The sequence below is a fragment of the Megascapheus bottae genome, chromosome 36 (assembly GCF_031878675.1).
Source record: "Megascapheus bottae isolate mThoBot1 chromosome 36, mThoBot2.hap1, whole genome shotgun sequence".
NCBI classification, from domain to species: Eukaryota; Metazoa; Chordata; class Mammalia; order Rodentia; family Geomyidae; genus Megascapheus; species Megascapheus bottae.
The window spans coordinates 5,802,999-5,814,823 of record NC_143544.1 but is presented as its reverse complement, the minus strand read 5'-3'; the positions used below and the strand labels follow the sequence as shown (position 1 = coordinate 5,814,823).

General features: G+C 52.8%; 1 protein-coding gene and 1 long non-coding RNA gene across 3 annotated transcripts; both read left to right on the top strand.

Annotated features, from left to right (window-relative positions):
* LOC150042291 (uncharacterized) lies at positions 1–2,406 on the top strand. The gene is made up of 4 exons (XR_016533635.1): positions 1–72; positions 1,347–1,395; positions 1,915–2,028; positions 2,220–2,406. It is a non-coding gene; the product is annotated as an uncharacterized LOC150042291 (long non-coding RNA).
* A 3,110-nt stretch (positions 2,407–5,516) lies between these two features.
* On the top strand, positions 5,517–10,239 carry Flywch2 (FLYWCH family member 2). 2 transcript variants are annotated; one of them, XM_090324738.1, is made up of 4 exons: positions 6,757–6,838; positions 7,012–7,085; positions 8,137–8,505; positions 9,898–10,239. In XM_090324738.1, the coding sequence occupies exons 3-4, from the start codon at positions 8,202–8,204 to the stop codon at positions 9,996–9,998; spliced, it is 405 nt and encodes a 134-aa protein (XP_090180864.1). In that variant the 5' UTR covers positions 6,757–6,838; positions 7,012–7,085; positions 8,137–8,201; the 3' UTR covers positions 9,999–10,239. The 2 variants fall into 2 exon arrangements, with proteins under 2 accessions (XP_090180863.1, XP_090180864.1); XM_090324737.1 differs by lacking the exons at positions 6,757–6,838; positions 7,012–7,085 and adding an exon at positions 5,517–5,685.
* Positions 10,240–11,825: the final 1,586 nt, after the last annotated feature.

The following is an 11,825-nucleotide window of genomic DNA, read 5'->3' as shown; positions in this document are numbered from 1 at the left end:
TTACCCTGTTTTCAGCTACTGGCACCAGATTGAGGATCTTTTAGAACTGAACAGAACTCATCTCCTGCCAAGGTAAGGTTGGAAATACTGGCTCACAGAAGCATGGAGAACCATGTCTCCAGTGTAGGGGTTTCCTGGATGGCTCATTATTGGAAATGGGCAGGGCTTGTCAGGAACAAGCAGCCCCTGGGGTGGGAGGTTCAGGCTGAAGAAGGGTCTTAGTGAAGGGGAAGCCTAGGTGAAGGGCATAGGAATGAGACCTTCTCCCCCCTTGCATGCTAATACATGCTAAGTTTGTGCATTTGTTGTGCTTGAACAGGGGCATGCGCTTAGGGCCTGGGTTCTTAGCTTCTTCCACTTCAGGCTAGCACTCTAGACCTTGAGCCTCAGCGCCATGTCAACTTTTTTGATTAACTGGGGATAAGAATCTCATGGGCTTTCCTGCCTTGACTGGCTTTCAATTGTGATCCTCAGATCTCAACCTCCTGAGTAGCATATAGGCATGAACCACTGGCCCTGGCAATGTATGGTAATTTTTAAAAATCAGACCTTGCATCTACAAGGGTTTGCAGGACCAGCCCTAGGGTATCCTGAGATTTGAGGGACTGAGAAGTGGCAGAGAAAGTGTTAAATGACAGCCTGCTATTATCTTCACACCCACCCCTGGTCTCCTGCCACCCGGTCCTCTGCCTAAGTACAGCACCCCCAGGACCCAAAGGTGGGGGCCAGGCATGCAGGCAGCAGAGGAGACCTGCTAAGGATAAGAAGTGGCAGCAGTGTGTCACCTGAGCCCAGAGAGCCAGGCTCAGGATGCTGGGTGAGAGGACACTGGGGTGCAGAGGAGGTACAGTGAGGAGCTGCCCTCTGAGGGCATACTGCTTTCCAAGATGACTGAAGGAATGAGATAGCAGGAAGCCCGGGGATGACACCAAAGAAAGGGGTCACCACCCCACAGCCTGTAGGGACCCTGACAGGAGTCAGCCTGGGTTGTAGTTTAAGGAGGGAACAACCATAGAAGCACAGGCAGCTGGGGCCTTGTGGGAGTACAGAGCTCCTGCCTCTGCTCCATCTTCCTCGCTGCCTCCTGTTAGAACTATCCTCCAGAAATCGGGAGGCACGTGGACAGCAGCTTGGTGACACCCCTGTGTAAGACAAGCAATTGACGTGAGGGATAGGAAGGGGCCCGGGCAAGACAGCAGCCCTTGGTGGGAAATGACCCCTGTGCTTCCTGAGGGTTTGGAGCACTCTCCCTCAAGCCCAGCAGAAGCCAAGGCCACACTCGGAGGACATGTGGAAGGTGGGCTGGGGTAGCACATGGTCTCCTAGCCAGACCTTCCTCCCTGCAGGACTGACCATTCTGCTGCCACGAAGATGTCCTGCGTTGTGATCTCAGTGGTGAGGATGAAAGACCCTCAGGGACCTGCTGTGGGCAGTAAGGGTGGACATCCAGCTGCTTTCCCATAGGCTGAGGCCCCAGGACACCTGAGATGGGATGTCCTTGTCCCCAAGCCTGCAGCTGTCAGGGACCACAGGGCTTCCTCGCTCTGCCTCCTGGTGAGGACCCCAGGCTGCTGGGCATCTTGCTGAGCAGTCAGAGGGAACTGGACCCTAGGAGTCACAAGCCCCCTCTAAGGACTGCCAGCGTTCCTATCTCCAGTCTGATCTGTCAGCCTGGTGCAGGGACAGAGGGAGGGGTCTCCTGGCACTGTGGGAAGTATAAAAGGGTAAGTGGCCATCTAATGCCGGGGCAGAGGGAGGGGCAGCTGGGGATTGGGGGGAGGGGGTGGCTGTTCTTCCCCTGGAGCTGGAGAGAGCCATCTCCAGGGTCACTGGGACCTTCCCTGCTCCAGTGTCCTGAGGGAGCTGTGATGGGCATAGAGCAGTGGAATCAGGGGCCCATCTTTCTTCTACCAGTCGCTGAAGATGATATCTGCGACCATAACCTTCACGGGACCTGTGGCGTGGCTTATTGCAGGTGCGGTGGCTGTGGTGATCATTGGTGGTGCCACGTACTATGTGGTGAAGCAGGTGAGTGCTGGCAGCTTTCCTCTCGATGGCAGAGCCTGGCCTGGGGTGGAACTGGAGCCAAGGTTCTCATGAGTAATGGAAGGTCTGGGGGTGTGGGGCGACTGCTCAGGTTATGTGTGCTCTAGGAATGGGGCCCTTGTGGTGCTCCTCCCTCAGCACATAGGTTCCGCTGACCTGCTTCTCTTTTTCAGGACAAGATGAAGGCTGCCTAACAAGTGTGAAGCCCCAGATTCAATCCCCAGTACCTACAGGAAAAAAAAAAATTAAGAGATGGCACTGGCATCTAGTGATGGGAAGGCCGCTGACTCAAGAACACGTGGACAACACATGATACATGTTCCAAATTTTTAAAAGTTTCATTAAACACAATTAGATGTACTTACTGTATGCCTGAGTTTCTTTCTTTCTTTCTAGAATAGACTCCAAACTGCAGGAGTCTGGGTCCTTGACACTCACCTCCAACCCCACAGGGTCTGGAGCTATCATACTGGGTGAGTCTCTCCTGAGGCCTCCAACCCCTGACAGCCCTTTGCCCTGGTTGGCCTAGAAAACCAGCCACTGGCTGTGAAGTAGGCAAAGTCCCTGAGGTTTCTCTTTTCTGCTTCCTTGGTGATAAAGGCCACAGTGGGAGCTCCGTCTTGGGGCCTCTGGGGAATCCAGGAAGTCCTCCCACATCTACAAGGCCTGCAGGACAGCTCTGTGAGTGGCCTTGGGCCAGACCAGTTCCTTGACTAGGAGTCAATGTAGAGACTAATGGGAGGGCAAAGTTCTGGAACAATGAAAAACCACCTGAAACCCAGGGCTTCCTGCTTCTTCTGGAGATCTTAAGCTGAGCACAAGTGCCTGGAACAGCCTGGGCTTGCTTCCTCCCCTCCTTACAAGTAGGCCATTTGTCCTTAAGAGCTTTGGAGTCCTCTCCTAGGGCTAAATATACTGACCCTGTCTTCTGGGGTCTTTCTCTGGGAGCCCTCACCCCTCCTCCAAACCCTCCCAGGATAGACATCTTCCCTTCCCCAAAGTCCCCCCAGACCCATGGCTGTCCAACATCTGGGTCCCAGCAGAGAAGAGTACTAAGCAAGCATCCTGCCACTGAGCTATTTCCCTAGCCACAATAGGCAATATTTTAAACGAGGTTCTTTTTCATAAGTCTTAACAATGGTTCTCTAATGTGAACTTTTTCTGTGGTACTTTGCTTTTAGAAAATTGCTTCTACATTCATATGACCTGTTCCCACATTTCTAAAAGTTGCTGAGTCTGAGTGGCAGAGGTCAGGCTGCATGCTGCTGTCTCCACCCTGAGGTGTTGACATCATAGTCTGCTCACTACGTTTTATCCACTAGGACTAGGAGGTAGCCATTAAGTCATTGTCTTGCCAGAAAAAATTAGACCCTGTGAACATTTCAACAGAAGAGAGATCTACAAGGTATAAATCGAAAGTACAGTCTTTGTATCTTATCCCCCCTACTGTAGTGCCTGCTTCCAGCAAATTCCACCACAGCCCTCCAGTCTGTTTGCTGTAGACCATTTTAAGGCCACCATGAATTGGGTGGCTTTGAGTAACAGTTTGTTCTCTCACAGTTCTGGAAGACAGAAAGACCAAAATCAGGGTGTCAGCAGTCTGGCTTCCTCTGCAAGCTCTAGGGAAATGGCTTCCTTATCTCTTATGGCTTGTCCTATCTGCTTGTAATCCCTGGAGCTGTGTCTCCATGTCTGCCTCTATACTCCATCTACATCTCCACTGTCCCATCTGTCCTCATTTCCTGTTCCCTTTGTCTTGAATAGATGCCCCTCACTGGAGGGCTGGGGCAACAGCTTAGGGTAGGGCTAGCTTGAGTATATGAAACCCACGGCACCACAGAAAGAAGACAGAAACAAACAAGTCAGGAGCTGGTAGCTCATGCCAGAAATCCTAACTACACAAAAGGCTGAGATCTGAGGATCATGGTTTAAAGCCAGCTTGGGCAGGAAAGTGCCCCAATGACAACACAAAAAGACAGACCCAAGTCTGTCTTGATGACAGCCTTGAGCACAAAAGCTGAGGACAGCACATAGGCCCAGGGTTCAAGCCCCAGCACCAGCACAAAAATAAAAAGCAGGTGAGAGTGTGTGTAGCTCAGTAGGCTGCTTACCTAGAGTGGGAAAGGCCTTACACTGGATCCTCAAGAATTAAATAAATTCAACCAGCAAAAATTAAATAAATTCAAAAGGATTACAGTTCAAGCCTGTAATCCTAGCTACTCAGGAGAATGAGATCTGAGGATTGAGGTTTGAAGCCAGGCTAGGCAGGACAATCCAAGGCTCTCAGCTCCAATTAACCACCAGAAAACTGGCGTGGCTCAAAGCAGTAGGGTGCTAGTCTTGAAATGAGGCACTGAGCATGAGAGGAGGCATGAGGAGGCTGGAAAGCCATGGCAAAAAAAAAAAAAAAAACCTAGACAAACTTGTAAAAACAAGTATTGGACATAGTTTGTGGGCAGCCAATTTTGAGACGTGAGCTTGGCATCCCTGCAATCTTGCTGACAGCTAGATAGTCTGCTTCTGTGTTTTGCTTAGCTTGTATAATACAGGAGAGTTGGAAAGGTTCCATTTAATGCATGATACCCTCCCATCCCATTTTGGGAAAATAAAAACCCCAGCTTATCGTTCCTCAGGGATGCTTCCCGGTTCCAGAGACCTAGGAATAGTCCTGACCAGTTATAAATAGCCATTGAAAAATTCATTTTGTTACCAATAAATTACCTCATAATTAAGATTTGATTTTGAGTCCTTGGTCTGTTCTCTGGGGATTTTTCAACTCATTGCAGTCTTGAGCAGAAGAGCTCAGGGACAATGCCCAGGCCTTGGGTTCAAGCCCCACGACCCACAACACTAAATTAACATAAAAAATAAATTCCAAAGGTCACTTTTGATATTCCTGAGAAGCGAAAACTACGGTGCAGCAAATAAGGGTGGAGCTGTAAACTGGCACGCCCAGCAGCCAGGATCTTCACCCCGAGGGTGGAGGGTGGTCTAGGAACTTTTCCTCGGGTCTCTCTGCACCGAGAGGGGGCCACGGCTGCTCCCAGCTTCCAGTCTGGGACGCCGGGCGGCCGACGCTCCTGGCGGGCTCCGCAGGCCTCAGCCCAGCGTGCGGCGCTCGGGCGGCCACTGGTGGGCGGCGGCCAGTGCTAGGGCGAGGGGAGGGGAGGGCCCTGGCAAAACCGCGCCCAGACCCACCCTCGAACCCACAGCACGGTGCTGCTGAAGAACTACAGGGGTCTGGTGGTCAAAAGGGAGAAGGCTGGAACAATGGCCGGGGTGAGGGGCGACTGCGCTGACGCCAAGGGCTCATGGACGCCACGGACGCCGGAAACCGGAACTCAGGCTGCGGGTCCCTCCGAGGGAACGCCCCTTTCCGACAACACCCAATCATGGGTCGCCACGCCCCCCTCGGTCCCGCCCCGTACGCCTATTGGTCGGTCTGCCAGGCCCGCGCCGCTCAGGGAAGCCCCGGAGAAGCGGCCTCTTCCGAGGAAAGGGCTCTGAAGCCCTGCTGCGCATGCTCGCGGCTTGACCCCAGCCTGAGGTGACGGCCGGAGCCGAGGCGGGTCCCCCAGCATCGAGGCCGAGGGACCCGCCGCGGCTCCGTCGCCGGAGAGGGAGGGCCCGCTGCCGTCGGTGAGGACGGGCCCCAGCGGGCGGGAGGGTCCGGTCCCGCGGATGGCCCCCCCCGCCCGGCTCTGCGGAGTCCCGGGGGGCTGGTGCTGGGGAGGGGGGCCCTGATGGGGCGTGCCGGGCTCCTGCCTCCTCTCCCTGAAGGCCCGGACCCTGGGCCTGACGCCCCCAAATCCCAGAGCCCCTGCCGTCCTCCGGCGGCGTCCGCCCCGTCCAGGGTCCTGGCGGGTCCTGGCCCGGGGGCTCTGAGGGCGCGGCCTGGGGACGGGAGACTGCTGTTCCAAGCCAGCCTGAGCAGGAAAGTCTGTGAGACTCTTATCTCCAATCGACTAGCTGAAAGTGAGCCTTGCACCAGTGATTCATTCCTGTAATCCTAGCTATTCAGGAAGCTGAGATCTGAGGATCAAAGTTCAAAGCCAGCCTGAGCAGGAAAGGCCATGAGAGTCTTTATTTCCAATGAACCACCTGAAAAGCAGAACACTGTGGCTCAAGTGGTAGAGCACTAGCCTTGAGTCAAAATAAAACAAAACTCAGCATTCAAGCCCCATGACCAACAAAAAGAAAAAGAGAAAAAGCTGAAAGTGGAGATATGGCGCAATGTTAGAGCACCAGCTTTGAGTGAAAAAGTCAACAAGAATGACTTAGTGCAAGCCCCATTGCCAGCACACATGCACACGCGCGTGCGCGCGCGCACACACACACACACATGCACACACAATGGAGGTGTGAGTGGGATTGCATTCTGTATTCCTCAGTTTGTGGTGCTTCCTCTCAAGGTTCAAAGCCACATCTCACCTGTGGGCCTCACCATCATCACATGCCCCTCCCAGTCTCCTGCCTCCCTCTTTCACTTGGAAGTAGTCCAGTGGTTACTTTAAGCCCCAGACCTGTCAGTGTGGGAATAATGTCCCTGGCTCCTGCTGTGCTGTGATGCTTGGTCTACCTGAACTGTGTGGCAAAAAGCCCGGAGCCAAGGGGCCCTTCTCCGGCAGTCACAGGAGGGGCCCTGGAGATGCAGGTGTCCTGTTACTTCTGGTGTTGATCTTGATCACCTGGTTGAGGAGTTGTCTCCCCTGTATAGTTGCTGTTTTCTTTCTTTTTACCATTCCCTCTTCTTGGAACGGAGTCACTTAAGCCTACAGACAATTCAGAGAGAGTAAGTAGTGCCACCTCCTGGAGGAGAAAGTTTATCCAGTTCTTTAAACCAGTGTAAGTTTGGAATTATTTGATTTGGGGGAGTTATACTTATGATCACCTACTTAATGGGCCTGATCCCAGCTCTGTGGAGCCATTTTTTCTGATTCTGGCATCTCTTATTTCAATGATCAGCAGGCAGAGGACTTTGAGATGGCTCCAGCCCAGCCCAGGTGTTCTCACCAGCTGAACATTCCTGGGCCACTCATGTAAGTGCCTGAGGCCCAGGCAGAGCTGACAGAGGCCAGGGCCAGACAGAGTGAGAGAGGGTGGTGCTTGGGAGATTGTTGGGGCACAGGGCTGAAGTTGTAGGCTTTTGTTCCTGACTCAGGGCACTTTTGTGCTGCACATGGGGGAGAACCATAGAGGAGGGACCTGCTCTCTGTCTCTCACTGTCTCACCATTCCATCCAGGTCTCTAAGTCTCTACTGTGCCTTTGTAATGCCTCTGTGTGTGTGTGTGTGTGTAATAGTAGTAGTATTGGTAGTTACATAGGGCTTAAAATCAAGTCTCAGATACCATCTTTTAGGCTTTTTGTTCAAGGCTGGCACTCTACCATTGGAGCCACAGCAATACCTTCTGGCTTTTTGATAACCAAGTGGAGATTATTTCACATACTTTTCTGTCCTCTTGAGTAGGTAGGATTAACAGGTATGAACCACTAGCACTTGCTTTCATTTTCTTTTATGATAGTATGTCACATTCAAATAGAGACTCTCTTTTTTCTCTGAGTAATGAACTAATGAAAAAAATTTACCTTGTGAGTAAATGTATAACGTAGAATTATTGGTGGATTTTTTTTTATTGGTGGCTCTGTGCTTTGCACTTGCTAGGTGAGTAAGTCCATCGCTTCTTGAACTAAGTTTCTAGCCCTTTTGGCTTTAGTTATTTTTGTACTCTTTTTTTTTTTTTTTTTTTTTTGCCAGTCCTGGGCCTTGAATTCAGGGCCGGGACACTGTCCATGTGGCTCTACCACGTGAGCCACAGGCCATTTCTGGCTTTTTCTGTGTATTTGGTACTGAAGAATTGAACCCAGGACTTCTTGCATGCTTGGCAAGCACTCTACTCCTTGGCTACATACTCAGCCTGTCCTTGGACTTTCTCAAGGCTAGAGCTCTACCACTTCCGGCTTTTTTCTATATGTGGTACCGAGGAATCGAACCCGGGTCTTCATGCATGCTAGGCAAGCACTTTAACCACTAGGCCAAACTCCCGGTCTATTTTCCTGTGAAATCACTCCATCCACTCCATCCTTGCTAGATTCACGAGGACCACGGACTTCTGGGGGTCTGCGTGAGGCCTGAGAGCCAAGCTGCAGGCTCAGAATGCCCTTGCCTGCAGCCAGTGAGCAGGATGGAGATCAGGAGCCTCCCGGGCCCGGCAAGGCTGTGCTGCCATCAGCCCCCAAGAAGCCCAGGAAATTCTCCAAGCTCGTCCTGCTGACAGCCTCCAAAGACAGCACCAAAGTGGCTGGGGCCAAGCGCAAGGGCGTGCACTGCATCATGTCCCTGGGCGCCCCAGGCCGTGCCACCCTGGCCAAGGCACTCCTCCAGACCCACCCGGAGGCCCAGAGGGCCATTGAGGCAGCTCCCCCAGAGCCTGAACGGAAGCGCAGCAAGCTGGACCTGGGTGAGGTTCTAAGACCAGGGGCTTCCCCTCGTTAGAGTTGTCTGTACGGCAGACCAACTCCTGTCCCATGGGTCTCTGCTGCTCCTTGCGTCCTCCCAATCCTGGACTCCTACTCCTCTGAGCACACGAGGTTAGGCAGGTGGCACTGGGGTTGTGGTACTGGCTGTGTGTTCCTTCCGAGTTCTAGATCCTGTCCTGGATCCTGACATTGCTTCCAGGTAGCCATGCCCCCTCCACATCCTTCCCTGCAGCCTGCATGCCTCCCATACCTTGACCTATCTCCATATGAATGTGTAACTGGGGCGGAGCTGAGGTCCTGGCCTTCATGGTCCACCTTCCACATGTTCTAGAGGCAACATATGGCCAGTGTAGAAGGCTTCTAGCTGGGCACAGTGGCTCACACCTGCAATGCCAGCTATGCAGGAGGCTGAGGTCTGAGGATCACGGTCCAAAGCCAGCCCGAGCACTAAAGCTGTGAGACTCTTATCTCCAATTAACCACTAGAAACCCGGAAGTGGCGCTGTGGCTCCAGGGGTAGGGCAGTAGCAAAAGAGAAAGAAAGAAAAAGAAAAGAAAGTTCCTTTGTTTCTATGGTATGCTGCACTTCCTGAGTGTACTAAGCACCGCGACTCAGAGAGGCCAGAGGCCCATGGCCTTGTGCTGGCTTTACTAAACCTTTTCCAAACTCACGTGAGGTTGTCCATGGCCTGGGAAGTCAGGGCTTTCTTCCTGTGCGTGGGTAGCCTCTGGGGCTCAGCTGGGCACTCACCTGGAGCCCCTGGACATCCCAGGGGTCCTGCCTGGGCTCCCACACTTAGGGATCCCTGCTGGGGAGTCAACAGAACCTGACCTGATAGATATCCTACCTGCCAGGCCTCTGAGTGCCGACTTGTGACCCCTGAGTCTTAGCAGCCCAGGGGTGGAGGCAGAGTCCCAGCGACCTGTGGGAGCCAGTGGGGGAGTGATACCACAGAGGGGAGGGGAGCAGCTTCTTCCCACTGACCTGGGTGCGACAGGCTACCTTGGGGCCCCTCAATAGATAGCCAGGCTTCTGCAGGGGTAGTGTTGCAACTCAGCCACTGGGAGGCCAGGCAGGCCCTGCTCTGGGGTCAGTAATAGGAAGAGCAGCAGCTTCCCCGAACTTCCTGGGAAGCTTAACAGCCTGGGTTGTCCTTGGGTTGTGAACCTTTGGGTCCCTGGAATGGAGACTATTTCTCTAAGTCAATTATCAGAGGCTTCTGGCGTGGGAATGTACCCTGCTCCACCCATCTGGACTGAGTGGTAGGGCCAGGCTAGGTAGGGGACTCACAGTGCACGCTAGCCCCTGGGGTACCCACGACCTGCCCTCCCCAGCCCTCTAGCACCAGCCTGACCCACCCGCCTCTTTTCCAGATGCCAACACTAAAGAAGACAGCGGATTGACTGGGGTGGCTCCCATCCTGCTTCCAGACAAGGCTGCTGGGCCCCTGGCCCAGTCCACTGTGTCTCTGTAACCTCAGCAATGGTGGAGCCTCGGATCTATCCTTGGAGGGCCATCACTGGGCAGGGGTGCCAGGAAGTGGGCAGGAGCTGACCACAGGGCTCTTAGAAGTCCAGGGGAGGTAGAATGGAGTTCTGTTTCTGAAAAGATGGAGCGTAAGTTACTTTTTGTAAGAAAAGACATATTCAGAAGGAAAATATAGGACCCCTATGCTGTTTACCATTGTGGACAGGTCTTTAGCATTTCAGGACTCTGGACTCCAATCCAGTCCCACCAACCTGGAGCCCTCCTCCCTCTAGCAGTCCTTACCTGCTTCCTGCCTCTCCAGAGGCAGCTCAGGGGACCCATCTTCCATGGCTTCTAACACCAGGCCTCACAGCTCTGGGCCCCTTTGACCTGGAAAAATGACCACTGAAAGCTAGTAAGTGGACATCTCCCAGGTTTCCTCTTCCTGTTGTTCTGGGTAGGAATGGGGCCAGTGGAGCTCATGACCTGAGGTTGGCCAGGCCCTGAAAGGCCTCAGACTCCCTCCTGCTGGGGTCTCCCAGGATACCAGAGGTTACCTCCCTCCCTGGCCCAAACCAGCTTCCCTCACAGATGGCTCTGGGCCTTTCCCCCAGCCTACTGGGTACCACCATACTGGGCTAAACACGAAGGAAGCAGTTACCTTCCTCCAGCCCAAGGTCAGGTCTCCTCCACAAAGAGTCCAGCCTTCCGTTCTTCACCTTAACATCCTTATTCTTTCAAAAATCACCTCTGAGTACAAAGATGCCTTCGTTCTTTTTCAGTGTAGCATGTGGATGCTTTTTATTGTCAAGTACGATGCTTTCGAAACCAGCCAGCACCTATACTATTTCTTTAGAAACTCTCAGCATATTTTCTTCTTCTTCCTCTCCATTTTGCTATATTTCTCTTACATGGAAACGTACTTTTGCCTGGAAACTTCTGCTAATTCTATGTTTAAATAGAATCCACTGATTTCTTCTTTGCTGGGAGTTTGTGTGTGTGTGCATGGGGGGGGCTGGGACACCACTCTGGTGGCCCTGGGAGGTGGTGTGGGGGTGGCAAGCATACACCTGGGCTTGAAGAATGGCCAGTAGTAATGAGCATCAGGAGTGCAGTTCAGGCAGTAGGTCTGGCAAAGCTACTGTCCCAAACACGCCTGTAATCCTAGCTACTCAGGAGGCTGAGATCTGAGGATTGAGGTTCAGAGCCAGCTTGAGCAGAAAAGTCTACGAAACTATGTCTCCAGTTAGCCAACAAAATAGATGCCAGACTTGAAGGTAAGGCTGATGTGACAGAAGAGCAGCCATGAGCAACCCAAGCAAGCCAAACAGGATCCGAGTAAAACCTACAGGGGTGGGGCTTACATCTACAATCCGAGCTTTACAAGAAGCTGAAAGCTGAGCATTGTGGTCCAAAGCTGGCACAGCTATGGAAATCTGACTCCCCCCCCCCCCCAGTCCTGGGGCTTGAAGTCAGGGCCTGTGCACTGTCCTTGAGCTCTTCCGCTTAAGGCTACCATCCTACCCCCTGAGACACAGCACCATTTCCAGTTTTCTTTTTTTTTGCCAGTCCTGGGCTTAGGCTCAGAGCACTGTCCTTGGGCTTTCTCACTGCTAGAGCTCTACTACTTGAGCCACAGCACCATTTCTGGCTTTTTTTCCATGTATGTGATACCAAGGAATGGAACCTGGGTCTTTGTGCATGCTAGGCAAGCGCACTACCACTAGGCCAAACTCCTGGTCCTCATGTCCAGTTTTCTAGTGGTTAATTGGATTTGAGTCCCACAGTCTTCAGTGCCCAGGCTGACTTGGAACTGGTGATCCTCAGATCTCAG

Excerpts from the sequence above, each read along its gene's own strand:
- Flywch2 (XM_090324737.1), top strand. The coding sequence starts at position 8,202 with ATGCCCTTGCCTGCAGCCAGTGAGCAGGATGGAGATCAGGAGCCTCCC. Across the intron at positions 8,506-9,897 it reads GCGCAGCAAGCTGGACCTGG|ATGCCAACACTAAAGAAGAC; the intron begins GTGAGGTTCTAA and ends CCTCTTTTCCAG.